At 40.3% G+C, this 20,115-nt stretch overlaps 1 protein-coding gene across 1 annotated transcript in view; it reads right to left on the bottom strand.

Moving 5' to 3' along the window:
• The window catches only part of CNTNAP2 (contactin associated protein 2), a gene marked incomplete at both ends in the record, with an annotated part of 2,035,904 nt that overhangs the window by 435,092 nt on the left and 1,580,697 nt on the right, over positions 1–20,115 (bottom strand). Inside the window, one exon of the mRNA XM_082846865.1 lies at positions 6,645–6,801. Within this exon, the coding sequence (XP_082702991.1) occupies positions 6,645–6,801 (157 nt within the window). The remainder of the gene's footprint in view (positions 1–6,644; positions 6,802–20,115) is intronic.

The raw sequence follows: 20,115 nt of genomic DNA, 5'->3' as shown, positions 1-20,115 counted from the left end.
ATTTTTTATGTGTATTTTATAACAATTTTAAAAATTGGAAAAAATGAAATCATACTGTATATAGTACATGTGTTGAAACTTTTACAGAGTAATATTTGAGCTTGAATCTGGAGTTTGCCTGTCCTGGGCTTGAATCTCAGCTCTATGGCTTGTTAGCTGTGTGACCTTGGGGAAGTAACTTAACCTCTCTGGGGCTTCATTTCCTCATCTGCAAAATGAGGAGAAACAGCACCTTCATTATTGGGTCAATGTGATGTTTAAATGACATGATACATTTAAGCTCTTGAACAATATGTGGCACATAATTAACACTCAAAATGTTCACTATTATTATTATTTGAACAACATGATAGGTGAGAATGCACATATAAATATTTCACTTTGAGTAAAACTGAACATGTTTCACAGAAAAATGTTACTGATTAGATGAAATTAAAATAATGAAAAAATATAGGATGATTACTTTTAAAAATATTCCAAATATTTTGCTGTTAGTAGTTGGACAGTAATCTGAGCCAACCAAAAGTTAAGATTCTGGGTTTGAAGCAGTGAAGATGTTCTGCTGCCTATAAACATTGTCATGGATTATTTCTGGCCCAGGAAGAGAAGCTCCACAGACACGCCAATTCCTGGTCTATGGAATAGGGCACTACCGGTTAGTATGTGCCTTTCTACTATTGAGGTGGGAACTGATTACTAATTATGACACAAAGACTGTGCTAATGGATTTTCACCTCACTTATTTCCTCCCATGTACGTGCCCATCTGGGCCAGGACACAACTACCTAGAATTTCTACAACTACACGCAAGAAGGTACTGAAGCAATGAACGGCACACCTTCACTGGTAATTCCATTTTGGAATTGCTAATTTCAGATGTGATGATTTAGCTCATTGAGTCGGGCTGTCAGAGACCAGGAATTACCCAGTGGTGGGCACTTAGCTGAGACCAAGGCTCACTTAAGTAGGATTCTGGCACTGTAGGTGGGAATATTTACTACTGCTGTGAATAGTAAATCATAAATGTTAAATTACATTCAATCTCAGAAATAACTGTGCAGAATTTCTCATGGCATAGAAAATCGGGCAATTATTGAGGTGCTTATACTTCTCACGGCCCATTGCCACTTTGCTGTGAGACACAACCACACTTGGAGCTACAATCTAATTTATCTCAGCTCCATTTCTGTGTATTTTACTCTAGTAAATATGAAAAAATGCTTAATCTAAGTTTTAGAGTTCTTTAAAAAAGAACATATAATACGTTGTCTATTGTTTAAGCTTTAAATTTAAAACTTACATATAACTCGTGAAAACATTAAATTCATAAATCATTAAAAAGATAAAAACAAGAGTAGTCTTCCTAGATCATGATATTGTAGAAAAACACTGGACTAGAAGTTTGGAAATCTGGGTCTTAGTCTTATCTCCACTTCTCATTTCCAATGTAAGTTTAGAAAGTAATTAAAAATTTCCTGGGCCCCAATTTATGTATCTGAACTTTAAGAAATTTTTAATGATTCCAGCAATCCCACTCCTGGGCAAATACCCAGACAAAACTATAATTTGAAAAGATACATGCACCCCTTTGTTCATAGCAGCACTATTTACAATAGCTAAGACATGGAAATAAACTAAATGTCCACAGATAGATGAATGGATAAAGAAGATGTGGTACATATATACAATGGAATATTACTCAGCCATAAAAAGAATGAAATAATGCCATTTGCAGCAACATGGATGGACCTGGAGATTATCATACTAAGTAAGTCAGAAAGAGAAAGACAAATACCATATGATATCATTCATGTGTGGAATCTAAAGTACGACACAAATCAACATGTCTAAGAAACAAACAGACTCACAGACACAGAGAACAGACTTGTGGTTGCCAAGGGGGAGGTGGGGTGGGGGAGGGATGCACTGGGAGTTCGGGGTTAGCAGAGGCAAACTATTATGTACAGGATGGATAAACAACCAGGTCCTACTGTATAGCACAGGAAACTATATTCAATATCCTGTGACAAAACAATGGAAAAGCATATGAAAAAGAATATGTGTATATATATATATGTATATGTATAACTGAGTCACTTTGCTGTATGGAAGAAATTAACACAACATTGTAAATCAACTATACTTCAATAAAATAAAGAAAATAAAATTTTTAAGATTTTAGCTGCGCTTCCATTCAACATTCAAGTAATAAAAATAATATACCCTACTGCAATTTTAAACACTCATTTATGACAGCGCTTTACCAGACCTTTACATGAATTGGGAAGCACTATCTACATTTTGCTGGTATGAAATCTTAGAGAGGCGAAATGCCCAGCTTAGGTCACATAAAGAGGAAATGGCGTAGGAGGAAACTTTGCACCCATTCGTCTCAGCCCAGTTTAACCAAATGATTCTCTGTGATTGAGGTAAGATGATTGGAAGAAGTAACTTTCTTAGCTGGAGTCTGGAAGCATGAGATTCAGTAGAACCTCTATTTTTACTTTTACATCACAACAAATGTGGTTTCACATATGCAAATTTCACTTGGGTGTATGCACTAGAATTTCCTTTTTCTGGGTCTCTCAGCCGTCCTCTGTGGTAGGACGAAAAGAACTGGAGACCAGTGACCATGGAGCACACCCTTCGGGTAGCCTGGACAATGAACCTGCTGGAAGTGCTCCCCAGTTCTCTCCGTCAGGGAGGTTGCACTCAAGTCAGCTTCCTGCAGGGGCCCTGGCTTCCTTCCTGCTCCTGCGGGACTACCAGACAATGCAGTAAAGAGCTGGCCTTATGCCCATCTGGCCTGGTGCCCTCAGAATCTGATTCCTCCACTGACAAAATTGCTCTCATTCTTGCCCTATGAGAAGAGAGAGAAGCCAGGGGTTCTTTGGAACACTGTGCTCAGCACAAGAGCCTGGGCCCAGTATCTCTCTGTGAGGGTTGACAGGGTTGGTGGACCTGGACCTTCTCTCCTCTTGATGGTCTCTGATTTGTAAGTTTCTCTGATAAAGGCTGCTCCGTATCACTGCCACGTGGTATTCTAGAATTCGACTTGAGCCCTGTGGCCCAGCAGGTCGAGAACGCAAAGGCACCTCTTTCCACAGTCTGCTTTCATTTCTTAAGATTCATTTGGAGCCATTAAGAATTGCAATGAGAGTTACATAATTAAGAATTGCAAATAGGTATGTATCCGCACTGTACAATTCACAGAATATTTTCCTATTCCACATTCTATTTAACTCTCACAAATATCTACCAGTCCAGATTTATTTTTATCATACAGACGACAAATCTAAGTCTCAGACTGGTTAGAAACCTGCCCCCGAAGTGGCAAATCTTGGCCTGGACGTAAAGTCTTCTGTCTCCAAGTCCAGGTCTCTCTCTACGGCTCCTGGGAACTTTGGAACACACCTCCAGAAACGAAACAATCATTCTAAAATATTGAAAGCATCCACAGAACAGGTCTTTGCCAGGTGCTGGTGCATTCAAAGCCCCGTAAGACATCACCAAAAACTTCTTTTCTTGTGCCAAACAGGGAAGATCATTTTAACAGCTATTTATTGTAAACATATTTATTACACTTTTCAGTTTGCTCAAAATATAGTGCCCCCATCATGAGACATTACACAGACTTCACAGAAGCGAAGGGGTGAGGATGTCTCGGCTGCTACTCAGCTGGAAGGGAACAAGACAGCAGCACTGTCCCAGTCCCCAGGGAACTGTGAAAAGCTATAATCCTGTCAAGAGCTTGCTAGACGGGTGCGTCTGGGAGTGAGGCCGAACAGACCTGTCTACACCGTCTTCCCATCTGTGATTTGAATTCAAGTGTGTTCTTGGAAATACACTGCTCTGAAGCCTGTATGTTTAATCAGTAATCCCATTAATGGTACCCCTCTGGGTTTAGACATGGTGTTATGCTGGAGCTTCAAATTTAATATTTTCAAAGCTGAACTCATCACCTACCCCCTCAGATTGTTATTTCCTAGCCTGATAAGGAATTTAACCATTTCTAGGTGCCCAGTGGGGAGCCTACCCAGATTCCTCTCTTTCTTCTCACATAGTCATAACTATCAAGTGCTGTAGGTACCACTTCCCAAATATCTTACATATATTCCCCTTTTTCCACGGTCTTGCCCTTGATGCCTTTCTTTTTATATATATATACATATATATGTATGTGTATATGTGTGTGTGTATATATATATATACACATTTATGACTGTGCCGGGTGGCACATGGGATCTTTGTTGCAGCATGTGAGATCTTTTAGTTGTGGCATGAAGACTTCTTAGTTGCAGCATGCAGACTTCTTAGTTGTGCCATGTGAATTCTTAGTTGTGGCATGCATGCGGGATCTAGTTCCCTGACCAGAGATTGAACCCAGGCCCCTGCATTGGGAGCGTGAAGTCTTACTCACTGGACCACCAGCGATGCCTTTCAAGGACTATGTTGACATCCTTTGCTGACTGTTTTCCTCCCCTCCCACCACCGTCCCTATCAAGGTTTCCTCCATGGGGCTCGCTGCCAATAAATCCAAACTCCTACCACTCCCTGCAAAGAATGGCAGCTCTAATGTTATCCTGCCCAGGCGCTCAGCCTTACTGTGCTTTCTCCCTTCTTCTCCTCATCACATTCCAGATCTACTGCACTGACAGTTCCCCAAACCGACTGTCCTTACTCATGCTTCTCCTCCAAGTCAATCATGCAAGGAAGAGTGTGCCTGACAAACTCTTACTTCTCTCTCAAGCATCCCTGTCTTGTAAGGATTTTCCTAACTCCTCCCAGCTCTCCCTCGGTTGGACTTTAAATTTTCTTGCACTGGTTTTGTTGTATCCTGCAATGTCTTCTTCAGAGCACTGATTGTTTTACGTCATCTATTTGTGTGTGTGTTTTCTTCCTAACTAGTTTTTGAGTAACTTGAGGACAAAGAGCATGTTCTATTTGTCACTGTATCCCTAGCACTTGGAATGATGCCTGACAAAAATGAATTTCACTTGGATTCACACACAAGACTTCCCTTTTCCTTCTGAACATGTCAACTCTCTTCTGTGGTAGTACAAAAAGAATTGAACAGTCTGGGTTCCCTGGACAATGAACCATCTGGGACAGTGCTCTCATTTCTGGTCAGAGAGGCTGCACTCAAAGTCTGCTTCCCGAAGGGGATGTGAGTCAAAGCTGAACAGAGAAATGAATCTGAGAGAGCCCACGGAACTTGCTTAAGGACCCACAACTAGTAAGAAGTGACAGGAACATAAGTCAGGGCAGGGGTTCTTGTTATTGCCATTCTCTGTTTTATTCGCAGTACCTACAAGACTCCCTGGCACATTAGAGCTCCATCGATATTTGCTGAGTAAATGACTGACAGAATGAAGGACCGACTGACTGACTGAGTGAAAAGTTATCTTCAAAGCCCAGGTCCTTCTGATTTCATTCTCCTGACTTTTAGTTTGTATACTGGGTATGAATGTGTGTGTGTGCGTGCGTGTAGATACACCTTTCAAACAAAATTGAAAAGTGAGATCATGATTTCCTCTTTATGATAAAACATAATTAAAGAATAATGATAACTATTTATACACACACACACATAAATTCTAGGCCACTGAAACGTTCAGCCTTGGTAATTCATTTCATTTACTAAAAGAAAAATGGCTTTTGGAAATTAAGCATCCAACCTGACAATCATATAACTTTACACTCAGAATTAGTTTTCAGTAAACTGGTAGGATGACCTTGTCTTGTAAATTATCCCAAATGGTGTAAAACAGAGGCGACAAGAGTAAATTGTGGTTGGTCACGTGAGGAAATGCAGGACTTTGCTCTCTGCTGCCGCCCAGAGGCGGGAATGTAGCACAGCCGGCCTCTCCACGTGTCAGAAAACCAGAAGCAGGTGCAGGATGTGTGCGTCTGGGAAGAACTGCACTCAAGTTTATATTCTTCCTCTCCAACTTCTGGGGCCTTTTTCTTATGCAATGACAGCTGATTTATCTTTATCTATTACTGACACAGAACCAGCCATTCACCGTGAAGCAGGACAAAAGCCAGCAGAGGGATGAAAGAAACCCAAAACAGATCTTCCTTGAACTGATTTGTATCAGAGTTATAAACAGTTCAAGGCATAACAGAAAAGTAGACCGGTAAGCACTGTTGCTGAAACCGAGAGCAAAGCACAATTTTTCCCTTTCTTTTTCCCCCTCATTTTTTTTTTTCTCATCCAGCTACTCAAAGCAAACATTGCAGGAGGTGGAAGCACTCACCATAGGAGGCTGTTTGCAGAGAACGCTCTCACACGCCTGCACACGGGCTCCCTGCCCGCGGCCACCCCCTCTATTGTCACAAAGCACATTTTATAATGCAAATCACTGTCTACTACATGGCTCATTATTTCCCTCTCTGAATAAAATATGAACACATCAATTATGTGTTCTTCTATTCTAAATGCCTACCCTTGTAGCACTGACCTCTTTCCGCTCTTATATTTTTCAGAACGTCCCTGACATTTGCCAACTGGGTTAGCTCTAAACCTTTCTAACCTATTATCTTATTACTTCAGCACTTTTCACACTTTCTCTTCCATCTAATTAGCGTGACCTACAGGCATGCTAGGAGGGCGAGCTCGCACGCTAGCCCCCCGCACTCACCACTGCTTGTAATCCGCGTCACAGTTGCAGTAGTATTTGGGGTCCGTGCAGTTGCGCTCGATGCCGCAGGCGCATTTCTGAATTCCGGGCCCGGAGCCGCCCCAGTAGTAGTGCTTCTCGTTGGCTTTGCCCACCCACCAGGTGTAAGGGCTTCCATCTACAAGAAAGGGGAAAGGCACACTGAAGTAGGACCAGGACCCAGTCGCTATCGTGTCACACTAACATCCCCCCAACGCAGGAGCAGCATCTCTCTCTGATAGACTGAACATCATTCAACCCTCTTAGAAGTCAGTGAAATTCAATAACAGGAATATTTAATAAAAAAGTATCAGAGGGATTGGTAAGCTCGAGTTTTCCCAACGGGGTATGCACCTCTTCCTTTGAAAGACACGTTTACGTGCAAGCTGCAGGAATTTAGGAGCCTGTTCTGTAAACTGGCTGCCCAGATGGGGCACATCCACAATGAAGGTGTGTAGGCCACGCACCGATTCTTTAATATACAACTCAGTTCATGGCTAGTTGTGTTTTTTCTGTGAAATGACAGTCATGGAGATGACAGAATATTAGAGCTAAACATGGACTATGCCTTGGTATGATCTCCTTATTTTACAGGTAAGCAACTGAGGTCCAGAAAGGTTACACAATTCTTTCAATTACACAGCAGATTGGCTCCCAAACCAGAAGTTTGACACTGTATCTCACAAGACATTGCACAATGCTCTTTATACAATATTACTTGGCTTTATTATTTGGCCTAATATTCACCCATTCATTCATTCACTCATCTAATCATCAAACATCCACTGTGTTTCCATTATGTGTCAAACATTACAAGAAACTCAGCAGAATAATGGAGAGAAAAGATACAGATTGAGAGTTCAGTTCAATTATTATTATGAACACACAGGAGAGTGGGTGAAGGAAAGGAGGTCCGGAAGGAGGGTTTCCTAGAAGAGGTAACATATTTGAGCTATGTCTTGAAGGTTAAGTTACCCAGGTGAATAAGGAGGTAAGAGAGATAAGGACTCCTACGTAAAGGAAGCAGATGGTAAAGTTCTATATGGAACACTCAAGTAGGAGCGTACCCATCGATGGTACAATAGGGCTGAAGAGATAAGTCTGAGAGGGTAGCAGGAGTAGGTCACAACAGACAGTGGGTAAGGGTCATAGCACAACAAACTTTGCCCAAATAAGAAGTTATTTTGCCTTGGTTTATTCTTGCTTTTCTGCGTTTACTTCTTCCTATTTAAGAAGGTTGAACTTCATTCTGAAACTAATGGGAAACCATTCAAGTATTTTAAGCAGGAGATTTTCAAGATCAAATTTGTGTTTTAAAGGAACTACAGTGAGATGAAAGACAGATTTCAGGGGGATGGAGTCATGGAGGCTAGATGTGATGCTCCTATGTTAATACAAAAGAGAAATAATAAGAGAGTAGTGGAAATGGAGAGGAAGAGAAAGTGGAAAGAGAGTTAGGAGGTATAACCAGCTTGGGAATGTTGGGATTTAGGTGGGAAGATGGTGTGGAGATTAATCCTGGGTTTCTGGCTCAGGTGACTAAGCGGATGGTGATGTGCTTCACCAAGGTAGATCACAGGGAGGAAGATGAGAAATTTAGGGAATGTCAAAGAAAGGATGGTGAACCTGGTACACGAGGTGGGCAAATGGCTATCGAAGTCTGGATCTCAGGAGCATTCTCTGGGCTGAAAGTCCCATTTTAGGAACCATCAGGTAAATGATTGGTAGCAGGAGAGACGTCAATGGAATCTTTTGGATTCCAACTGCATTTAGAGAACAGAAAGAGAGGGAGCTGGTCATTGTGGAGGTCAAGAAAGAAAATGGACAGAGAGGGTAGAGGAGAAACAAGCAAAGGATTTCCAGAAAAGCAGTGTGGTCGGCACTGTCAGATTTCATAGCAAAGTCCATTAAGATGAAGGTCTGGACTTTTAATTTGACAGCTAGACGGTCTTTGTTGAGAGGAGTTTCAGGCCCCAAGAACAGCTTCCCATGCAGGAAGCTGGGGAATGAATGGAATCTCATGGAGGCTGTGCGGCCAGTAAACCTGCACTTCACAATTAAAGTCTCCAGGCACGTGACTAAAATTCCATTCGAATAACTCACCAGCGCTTTCAGGATGTTAGGTGTACACTTGTCCCAGTATCTGTGCATGTGCTTGTGCTTAGCAATAAAAGGAGGAAAGAGTCTTGCACTCAGTGAGCTATTGTGTGAACAGTCACAACATCTAAGCAAATAACACAATAAAGTAAGTGAGGGCCGTACTGGAATTGTGTAAAAACTGCCGCTGTGCCTTCTCACATATGCCAATAGCTTTTGTTTTTGTTTTATTTAGAGATAGGCAATTTAAAGGTAGGCAACTGTACTGTGAGTTCAGGCTTGACATAATAAATGAGCAAATGCTCTGAACTTAGAAAGGAGTTATTCAGATATTGTAATTCATGCAAATTTCCAGATTTTCCAGTTGTGTTGACTTAATTTGGAAAAGTCACTATTTTTCCCTTCACAAGATGATTTATGGCACCTGAATGTTAAGCAATACATTTGAGCTGACCCGGCAAGCGGTACAGAGGGAGATGTCAGCACCCTGCTCTGAAGGGAGGAAGATGCCAGCTCTCTGAGGTAAGGGTCCATTCTGAAACCTTGTCTCCCGCGTCTCTGGGGCCTGTCCCAGCAGATACGGGGCTGTTTGCTTTCTACATTCAAGCTAATTTGCTTCTCGCTTCTCTTTCCATCAGGGTAAAGAGTAACACATCCAACTTCTGATGCTTTTTCCAATGTTGGAACCATGACCAATAATAAATTCTTGTTTCCTTTTGATGCAGTCGAGAGTTAAAAAAAAAAAAAATAAGGCTTAAAATATTCCATTTACGGAAACTATAAAATCTGAGCCAGGTCATTTGGTTAGTAAGCTGCACTAGGTCTCTGTGGATTCCATCTCTGGCCGTGTTACAGGAAGAGGACAAAGGTGGATGGCGCCGTGCTTACCTTGCAAAGGCCCCTGGGGCCTTCCAGAAAATGACCGAGACTGGTTATCACATCTATTCACCACACTGCATCTTTTCAAGCTGACCTAATGCTAAATTCTTTCTCTCAAAAGAAATTTCAATTACTATCACTGTTTTTGGAAATTAGGGGATACTAACACACCCGGTGGAGGGTAAGAAACAACCAGACACCCGCAGAACAGGAGTCAATGGGCTGCCTGGCAGGAAATGCCCTTGTTCTGCCCATACGTCAAAAAGCCCATGAAAGAGTATGTATCTCAGAACCTCAGCTCAATTTCCGATTCTTTCTTCCAGCGGCCAGTAGAAACAACCTAACACTGTTATATTTTTGTCATAGAGAGTGATGATAAATTGCATGAACAGAGAAGCTGTATGGCTCAGTGTTCTTGATAAAAATCAGGACGATGTCAGTCAAGGGAGCAAGGTCAGCAGCAGCAGCTCCCTCAGCAGGAGACTGAGAAATGCGCTGCAGGGGATGTGGAGGAAGAGCCAGCTGATTCCCAACCACGCCTACAGGAGTACCAGGAAGCCCAGGAGAGGAAGAATCATTGTCAAGTTGTTTGGGCCGTGGGTGTTCCAGTAGAAGCCCTAAGCTCTGCATGGGGCCCAGGCTCTGAACTAACCTCACATGGCAGACCTCAGTTCCTATAGGGAAGGACTCCTGTTAGACATCAGGATGGGATCTAAGAAGGTGATCTGCAGTGATGTTTCTTGTATTCAGTGCAAGAAGGAGACACACTACTGACCAGGTGAGGGTAGCTCAATTTCCCAGTTCTCCCCCACCCCCACCTTTTCTCAAGTCACTTCTAGTCTTATGTAACTAACGTTCCCAGTGAGGGTGAGGCACAATCAATGTTATTTTGTCCTCCCTCCTAGGAAAATAAGTTAAGTGCAGTACAAAATGTTTTACTTAGTTGTTTCCTCATCTGCCAGGAACAGAAGAATGTCAATAAGAACAACACACTCCAGGGAAAAAGCAAGTTGTACCCTTTGCTATTAGTGTAGGCTAATTTAGTTAAATCAAATCATCATAATTTACTAATTTGGCATATGTTTTATATTCAGCGAGAAGAGAATGGTTCAATCTGTATTGAGCAAAGAATTGCTTGTTTTCAGTGCTGTGCTAGCGAAGTGTTACCTTTTGCTTTACAAATCATTACTTACCTATTAATTGGCTTTGGGGAAAAGAAGTTAAAGGAGATAAAAATGGGAAGACTTTTTAAAAGACAAGATAAGGAGTGGTGAGAAAAGAAACAATTTAATTATCCAGTGCTAAGAGTTCAAGAATTTCTCTGATCTCAGAATATGAAGATTTTTGTTAACTATATTGAGTAGGTGTAATCACTGCAACGAGATTATGAAATGATAAACCACATTCTAGGTTAACTAGAAGCTGAATTATCAAAGTAAGTCATATTGTATTAAAACAGCCAAATATGGATTGAATTGAATGTAATCATGGCAGTTTGTACTCACTTAAGACCAAATTTTATTATGCTGAGGATTTATTATGGTTTGGATGACTAAACTGAAATAGGGAGAAAGAAAAGAGGCAACTTGTTCCTCCAAATTTAAAGAAACCAACAGATCTCTTGTTTTCTCCAATAACAAGTTGTTTCAGAAACACAAGGTCAAACGCATGGGGACTTCTTGATGAAAATGTGGCACATACCTGTGACTTTCAAAGTATGTTCTTTAGAACTTCTGGGCTACACAAAGTAAACTAATAGTCTGCTTACATAAATATTATCCTGGCACATCTACGGTAAGACCCAGTATGGTCACTGGGACATTTAATTAGTTTCATTTCATCCACTTTTGCAGATAATAAAAAGCGTCATACCTAACATTAAATACTGCAAAGGTTTATCGTCTCCAAAATGTAAACTTAAAAGTATATTTTTAGCTTGATGAAACCTAGTCTTATTATATCTACCACTATCTCCTTATCTACAAATTGTGTTAAAGAATCACAGGTGGCTTTTTAGCAGAGGAACTAACTAGAGCAGGTACAATTGCAGCAGGAACTTGCCTTTCAGTGCTCTGCTTAGCGCCCCCTGCTGACAGCTCCCATACAGCACTCTCCAGAATGCCATCTGGCCCATTCTGGCTGTTTGAAGGCCCCTACAGCGCAGGATCCTCCTTCTAAAGAAAGACTCATACTCTGAAAAGTTTCCCAGTACCCTTCCATCTTTACCGTGGCACCACCCAATCTTTCTTCCTCCAATTCATCACTAAATTTCAGCTGACCACCCTGATCTGATTACAATTATCCATGGTGACAATATACTTATTATAAGTAAAGGTATGTTTAATTCTAGACTGTAGATGCAAAACATTTTTGTACTGGTGAGAACCTTCCTCCCAATGCAAATGACATAGAGAAGAAGGAAGGTAAAAGAACCTTTACAATAGGTTCTAGGTTGGGCTGGAGCAGAGAGGAAATTTGGAGGTGCTGTAGCTACCATAGAGCTCTCCAGATAATCTGATAGTTATAATTGGAAAGATCAAGCAGGCCAGAATCCCCTTTTCCTTCAGTAAGAGATGGGCTCAGTCCAAGGGTTGCAGAGCCCTAAAGATAATGCTGACAGCTGCCCTTGCCCCCAGCACTGGAAGAATTAATCCAAAAAAGTCCTGTGGAGTTCATACTGCAGACAGTGATGTAAAATTGGGAAAACTTGTAATTTTGAAGTTATAATATAAACATTCAATTTGGTATTAAAGGTGAACATTTTATCTCTCTATGATTGAACATCATTAAACTCATTTGATTAGGGCTGAACAGAAATGAGTGAAGCTGATTAGCTTCATGTTGCATCTTTCAGAGTTACATCAGATTTTACTATATTTTATTAATTTGAATAGGGACCAAATTTAGAAATGGAGAATTGAAGTTCAGATCAAAATGGACCTGAACTGAAATGTTAATTCATTAAAAATTAATTTCATTGCATAATATTTAAATTTATTTTATTGAATTGAACTTAATAGATTTCAATCAAGGACTGATTCCACTGAGCAGAATTTGACTGAGTTGAATCAAATCACTTTCATAATTCTGAGCAGAATTAAGAGAACAGAATAAGCCAACCCACTCTAAGTTAACTTGGCTTCAGTTTCTATAGAGGTCATGGGCATTCATGGTCTCCTAACTCTGGTTAATTCCTTTGTACCGTGGCCCCACGAACAAATGTGATTAATAGTACCAAAGTGATCGAATGGAACCACATGCTGTTTGTAGGATAGAGTGAAGCACTTTTTGAGTCTTTTTCACTGGAAAAGCCCTGGGCAATTATATTAAATATTTCTTTTCCTCTTTATAGAACAAATGAAGAAGGAATTAACTGAATCCCAGGGACAATGATTTGTGTGAGTACTGGTTGCTCCCCTTATTTTTATTCTCCATTAAATGCTGTAGTTATTTGAAAAAATATGCCTTCCCTCAGCCTATTATTTATACTGAATGTCTCAATATCCTGTGCCCTGATTTTATTAATTTTTATTTTATCTTTTAAATATAAAACAAGCACCTCAGCTTGTTTTGTATTTAAAAGATGGCTATAACTTCAAATTAGTAGCAAAATATTGTTTTACAACTGAAATGACATGCTACATAAGCACCTTCTTAGGGCTGGAGGGACAATTTTGGGGGCAGAAGTGAAAACTTGATTCCTGCCCTTCTAAGGTTCTGAGTTAGTGGAGACCAAGTTATGTTTAGTAGTTTACAATTATGAAAGCTTTATGCCTGGATATCTGATAGGGCACACAGGGTAAGATGAAAAAATACACACTGAATGTCACAGGAGCAGTTCAGGCAATGGGTCCTATGGGATTTTGGAGAAGGGAGTGATTACCAAGGACCAAGGTGGACTGGAGAGCCTCCATGAAGAGACAGATCTGACTGCAGTTTTGATGGATGGGTAGGATCTAGACAACCGGAATGAGGATATGAGCATTTCAGAATCTCCTGAATGGCTGGGCCAAGGTGTGAAGAAACCATCCCACTCATTTCAGGAACTATGGGGTAATCACTTAGGCTGGTGGGGACAGTGTTGAGAAGTAGAATTTGTGGTGGGAGAAATGGTTATGGGTATTTTCATGATATTTGCACTTTAGTTTTGTAGTAATGGAAAGTCAACCTTAAATTTTTTAAATGTTAAAGCAGTTTACACATACAAATATTATGTTTATATAAAGTACAGGGAATAATGGTAAAATATATAGCCTTGTACTTAGTTTATCCATTATCATTGGTATATGGTATATTGTTCTTTGACTTCTAATTTTAATATTAATAAACATGGGACTGTGTCTAGTTTTTTGCTATTTCAACATGCTCTGTGAAAATGTGTAAGAGTCTTTTGAGCATATCCCTCTACTGGAATTTTTAGGTCATACGGTTTGTGCATCTTCAAATTTCCCCAAATCACTTGTATGAATGTAGAATCCCACCGGCGGTATATAAAACTTTCAGTTGATCAAATCCTTGACAACCTCTGGTCTTAAGCTGTTAATTTTGACAACTGGTGAATGACAAATAGTATCTCTTTTTGGTTTTAGTTATACTTCCCTGATTGTTTGCCTTTCCATGTTAAGTTTTCATTTATATTTCCTTATTTTAAAAAGTATCTGTTCATTTTTGGCTTATTCTTATTGGATTTTTTTGAGTTTTATTGATTAGTAGAAAATGCTTAGGAAAATGATACTTTAATAATTATAATAATGCAAATTTCACTTTTTTTAGTCCTTTTTCTTTTTTCTTCTTCCAGAACTCTAATTAGATATGTATTAGATGTTATTGATCTAATTTCTTGCTTTTAATCTCTCCTTCATATTTAACAACTCTTTGTCTTACTAACCAGATTTCTGGGAACCTTTTTCAGAATCTGTTTTCCATTTAACTAGTCTCACTTCATCTGGGTAGAAACTGCTATTTAAGTCTATTAAGCTTTTAATTTTATCCATTACATTTTGATTTCTATAATGTTTATTTGGCTCTTTTTCAAATGCTACTAATGACTTTTGATAGTGTCTTCCATCACCATCTCTTCAATTTCTCCTTAAAAATAAATCTGATCCAATAATTCCAATATTTAAGTCTTTGCAGGACTGAAAATGCTATTAGTTATTTCTGTTGACTCACAATTGTGGTATCTCGGTTCACTACACATTGCTTGAATATTTTCTCCTTTGAGATCATATTCCTTGGAAATGCATCTCTGGGAATTCCTTGAGGTCCAGTTGAACCTCTCAGATAGTTTATATTTGCTTTTATCAGATACCTGGGGGGTATTACCAAGCTGAGACCTCTTTAGAATATATTTTCAGCTTGAATTTTTTTTTCCAACCGTGCAAACAGTGTGAAATTGACCTGTAAACAGGCATCAGAACTGGCTTTTTGTTGCACAGCTTCGAGGGATAATTTCTTTCTTTTTCTCTTTACCTCCATCCAAGGTCCAGACTGTCAAAAGTCCTGTGCTGTCTTCCTTTGCAGAGTGGGTTTTTAGGGTTTTTTTTCACTGAGAATCTAGACTCTTGGATTCTGTTTTCCATAAAGGGATATTTGATTCAACTCATCACTTGGTATGACCCTTCTTCCCCACACAGTCATGGAAACCGAAAATGAAGGCTGCAGGGAACTGGCAGAAGCCTTCAGGCCAGTTATGGATTTAGCGGCCATTATGCTGTTGGTCCATGGTTTTGCTACTAAGGATCTTCCTCACTTTCATTCAAGCTCAATTACACATTTCAAAGGATTTAAAAAATATTTTTTGCATGCAATTTTAAATGTTTATAGGGGAGGGCTTTCATGGTCCCTATCTGGTGTAATCCTGTAGTAGAAGTCTGTTCCTGTGGGTTTTAAAGCAAGTGAGAAGCATGTCGATGGGATGCTCTGGGATGTGCCACGAGGGAAAGGAGACTAGAAACAGAGGAACCGTTCTAGGAAGGATGTGATAGAGACTTGGAAGATCATGAACACGCCCCATTACAGAGGCAGGGGTCAAACACACCATAAAAGGGAATCAGTGGGATTTGAGAACCAGATGGAACAGTTGGTGGTGACTCCTTGCTTTTAAGGTTAAGCAAATTTGAACATTTTGAAAGAATTTTCCATTTCAGACGAGGGTGCTGGTTTGCAGAAAAGAAGTTCGGTTTGATTTTACATAGGATGAATTTGAGGTGTTAATGGGTCTCAATTGGGGCTGGTTCTACCTCCTCAGGTGTGATTTAGAAACAGCTATAAGGTGCTACGGGCATTTAGTGCCCTGGGTCCAGGGATGCTAAATGTCTGGCAATGTGTGAGATAGTCTTGTACAACAAGAGCTCGCCCACTGCAAATGCCAACAGTATCCTGGTGGAGAAGCCCTCTTATATAGCAACGGTCAGATGCGGATACACAGGAGACAAGATTTCTGACTTCAAGAGAGAGATCAGAGCCAAAGCTGTGAATCTGTGAGTCATCCATAGTAATGACAGAAACTGAGAGGGGACATAGTACTTGGAATGGGATCAGGGGCCAGGTGAGTGCTTGCCTCAAGGTATGCCCACAACAGAGGAGAAGAAGAAAGACTTTAAAAAAAAGAGGCAGCTACAAAGAGGAAAGATAATCAAGGCAATGTAGTCTGAAGAAAGGTTACCTCTCTGAAGTCTGCTCTCATTCTCATTCCCGAAGGCAACTTATATTGCTCCCATCTTTGCGTTAAGCCACCGTCTATACAGACACATGCATTCATCACATTGTGTTGCAACTGTTTCATGTGGTCACTTGATCAACAAAGCATGATCAACATCAGTGGATTTGAGGCTTAGGGGGTCACTGATGAAACTGAAGGGCAGTTTCACGTTTCAAGTAATCAAACTTCAAGAGGTCAAGGTAAGGAGGATGTAAGGAAGCCAATATGAATAATCAAAAGAGGGAAGCCCCATGAGTATAAGGAGAGAGAGACCAGCCAAGGGGTGATCAGGGAGCAAGTGCAGACTCTACAGACAGGGGGGTTGCAAAGAGAAAAAGATGAAAGCTGTGATGATTGGGCCAATGTCGATCAATAACTATTGGGCTGGACAAAAAGTTCGTTCGGGCTTTGCCATTAAAAACCCGAGTGAACTTTTTGGCCAACCAAATACAATTGCTATAATGATTCTTACTGCATCTTCCCAGCATGCAGGAGCCTGAATCAGCCCCACATAAACACTGCCTTGGAGAAGATCTCAGGCCAGCTTCCTTATCTTCAACCCACTCTGATGAAGATGCTACTGGGGGCATCATGAAAAGTACAAGAGGGAAGGATAAGCCTTAATGCCAAGGCGTTTTGAACTAATCCCATCTTCTCTACTACAACTTAAAAAAGAAAATAAAAACTGATGACATTAAAATAATTAGCCTTGACCTTTAACCCTGTCATACTACTCTCAAGATGGTAATTTGTTACTATCTGAAAAATGTGATCTTTGAAGATGGTGGAGTAGAAGGACATCCTCTCACTCCCTCTTGTAAGAACAACAGAATCACAACTAACTGCTGAACAATCATCGACAGGAAGACACTGGAACTCGCCAGAAAAGATACCCCATCCAAAGACAAGAGAGAAGCCACAATGAGATGGTAGGAAGGGCGCAATCACAATAAAATCAAATCCCATAACTGCTGAGTTGGGTGACTCAAAAACTGAAGAACAATTATACCACAGAAGTCCACCCATTGGAGTGAAGGTTCTGAGCCCCACGTCAGGCTTCCAAACCTGGGGGTCCGGCAGCGGGAGGAGGAATTCCTAGAAAATCAGACTTTGAAGGCTAGCGGGATTTGATTGCAGGACTTCGACAGGACTGGGGGAAACGGAGACTCCACTCTTGGAGGGAACACACAAAGTAGTGTGCGCATCGGGACCCAGGGGAAGGAGCAGTGACCCCAGGGGAGACTGAACCAGACCTACCTGTGTTGGGGGGTCTCCTGCAGAGGCGGGGGGTGGCTCTGTCTCACCATGAGGACAAGGACACTGGCAGCAGAAGTTCTGGGACGTACTCCTTGGCGTGAGCCCTCCCAGAGTCCACCATTAGCTCCACCAAAGAGTCCACATAGGCTCCACTGTTGGGTCACCACAGGCCAAACAACCAACAGGGAGGAAACCCAGCCCCACCCATCAGCAGTCAAGCGGATTAAAGGTTTACTAGGCTCTGCCCACCAGAGCAACAGTCAGCTCTACCCACCACCAGTCCCTCCCATCAGGAAACTTGCATAAGCCTCTTAGATAGTCTCACCCACCAGAGGGCAGACAGCAGAAGCAAAAAGAACTATAATCCTGCAGCCTGTGGAACAAAAACCACCTTCACAGAAAGATAGACAAGATGAAAAGGCAGAGGGCTATGTTCCTTCATCACAAGACGAAGGAACAAGATAACACCACAGAAAAACAATGAAATGAAGTGGAGATAGGCAACCTTCCAGAAAAAGAATTCAGAATAATGATACTGAAGATGATCCAGGACCTCGGAAAAAGACTGGAGGCAAAGATTGAGAAGATGCAAGAAATGTTTAACAATGACCTAGAAGAATTAAAGAACAAACAAACAGAGATGAACAATATAATAACTGAAATGAAAACTACACTAGAAGGAATCAATAGCAGAATAAATGAGGCAGAACAACGGATAAGTGACCTGGAAGACAGAATGGTGGAATTCATTGCTATGGAACACAATAAAGAAAAAAGAATGAAAAGAAATGAAGACAGTCTAAGAGACCTCTGGGACAACATTAAATGCAACAACATTCGCATTATAGGGGTCCCAGAAGGAGAAGAGAGAGAAAGGACCCAAGAAAATATTTGAAGAGATTATAGTCAAAAACTTCCCTAACATGGGAAAGGAAATAACTACCCAAGTCCAGGAAGTGCAGAGAGTCCCATACAGGATAAACCCAAGGAGAAACATGCCAAGACACACTGTAATCAAACTGACAAAAATTAAAGACAAAGAAAAATTACTGAATGCAACAAGGGAAGAACAATAAATAACATACAAGGGAACACCCATAAGGTTAACAGCGGATATCTCAGCAGAAACTCTACAAGCCAGAAGGGAGTGGCATGATATACTTAAAGTGATGAAAGGGAAGAACCTACAACCAAGATTACTCTACCAGGCAAGGATCTCATTGAGATGCAATGGAGAAATCAAAAGCTTGACAGACAAGCAAAAGCTAAGAGAATCCAGCACCACAAAACCAGCTCTACAACAAATGCTAAAGGAACTTCTCTAAGTAGGAAACAAAAAAGAAATGACCTACAAAAACAAAGCTGAAACAATTAAGAAAATGGTAATAGGAACATACATCTCGAAAATTACCTTAAACGTGAATGGATTAAATACTCCAACCAAAAGACACAGGCTTGCTGAATGGATACAAAAACAAGACCCATATATATGCTGTCTACAATAGACCCATTTCAGACCTAGGGGCACATACAGACTGAATGTGAGGGGATGGAAAAAGATACTGCATGCAAATGGAAATCAAAAGAAAGCTGGAGTAGCAATAATCATATCAGATAAAACAGACTTTAAAATAAAGAATGTTACAAGAGACAAGGAAGGACACTACATAATGATCAAGGGATCAATCAAAGAAAAAGATATAACAATTATAAATGTATATGCACCCAACATAGGAGCACTGCAATACATAAGGCAACTGCTAAGGGCTATAAAAGAGGAAATCAACAGTAACACAATAATAGGGGGGACTTTAACTACTCACTTACACCAATCGACAAATCATCCAAACAGAAAATTAATAAGGAAACACAAGCTTTAAGTTACACAATTGACCAGATAGATTTAATTGATATTTATAGGACATTCCATCCAAAAACCTCAGATTACACTTTCTTCTCAAGTGCGCATGGAACATTCCCCAGGATAGATCACATCTTGGGTTACAAATCAAGCCCCAGTAAATTTGAGAAAATTGAAATCATATCAAGCATCTTTTCTGACCACAATGCTATGAGATTAGAAATCAATTGCGTAGAAAAAACGTAAAAAACACAAACACATGGAGACGAAACAATACGTTACTAAATAACCAAGAGATCACTGAAGAAATCAAAGAGGAAATCAAAAAATACCTAGAGACAAATGACAATGAAAACACGACAATCCAAAACCTATGGGAGGCAGCAAAAGCAGTTCTAACAGGGAAGTTTATAGCTATACAAGCTTACCTCAAGAAACAAACAAATTTGAAACAAATAAATAAACAAACCTCAAATAAACAATCTAACCTTACACCTAAAGGAACTAGAGAAAGAAGAACAAACAAAACCCAAAGTTAGCAGAAGGAAAGAAATCATAAAGATCAGAGCAGAAATAAATGAAATAGAAACAAAGAAAACAATAGCAATGATCAATAAAACTAAAAGCTGGTTCTTTGAGAAGATAAACAAAATTGA

The sequence above is a fragment of the Leucopleurus acutus genome (assembly GCF_964270905.1).
Source record: "Leucopleurus acutus genome assembly, chromosome: 9".
Classification (NCBI taxonomy): domain Eukaryota; kingdom Metazoa; phylum Chordata; class Mammalia; order Artiodactyla; family Delphinidae; genus Leucopleurus; species Leucopleurus acutus.
This window is presented reverse-complemented; position numbering and strand designations above follow the sequence as displayed.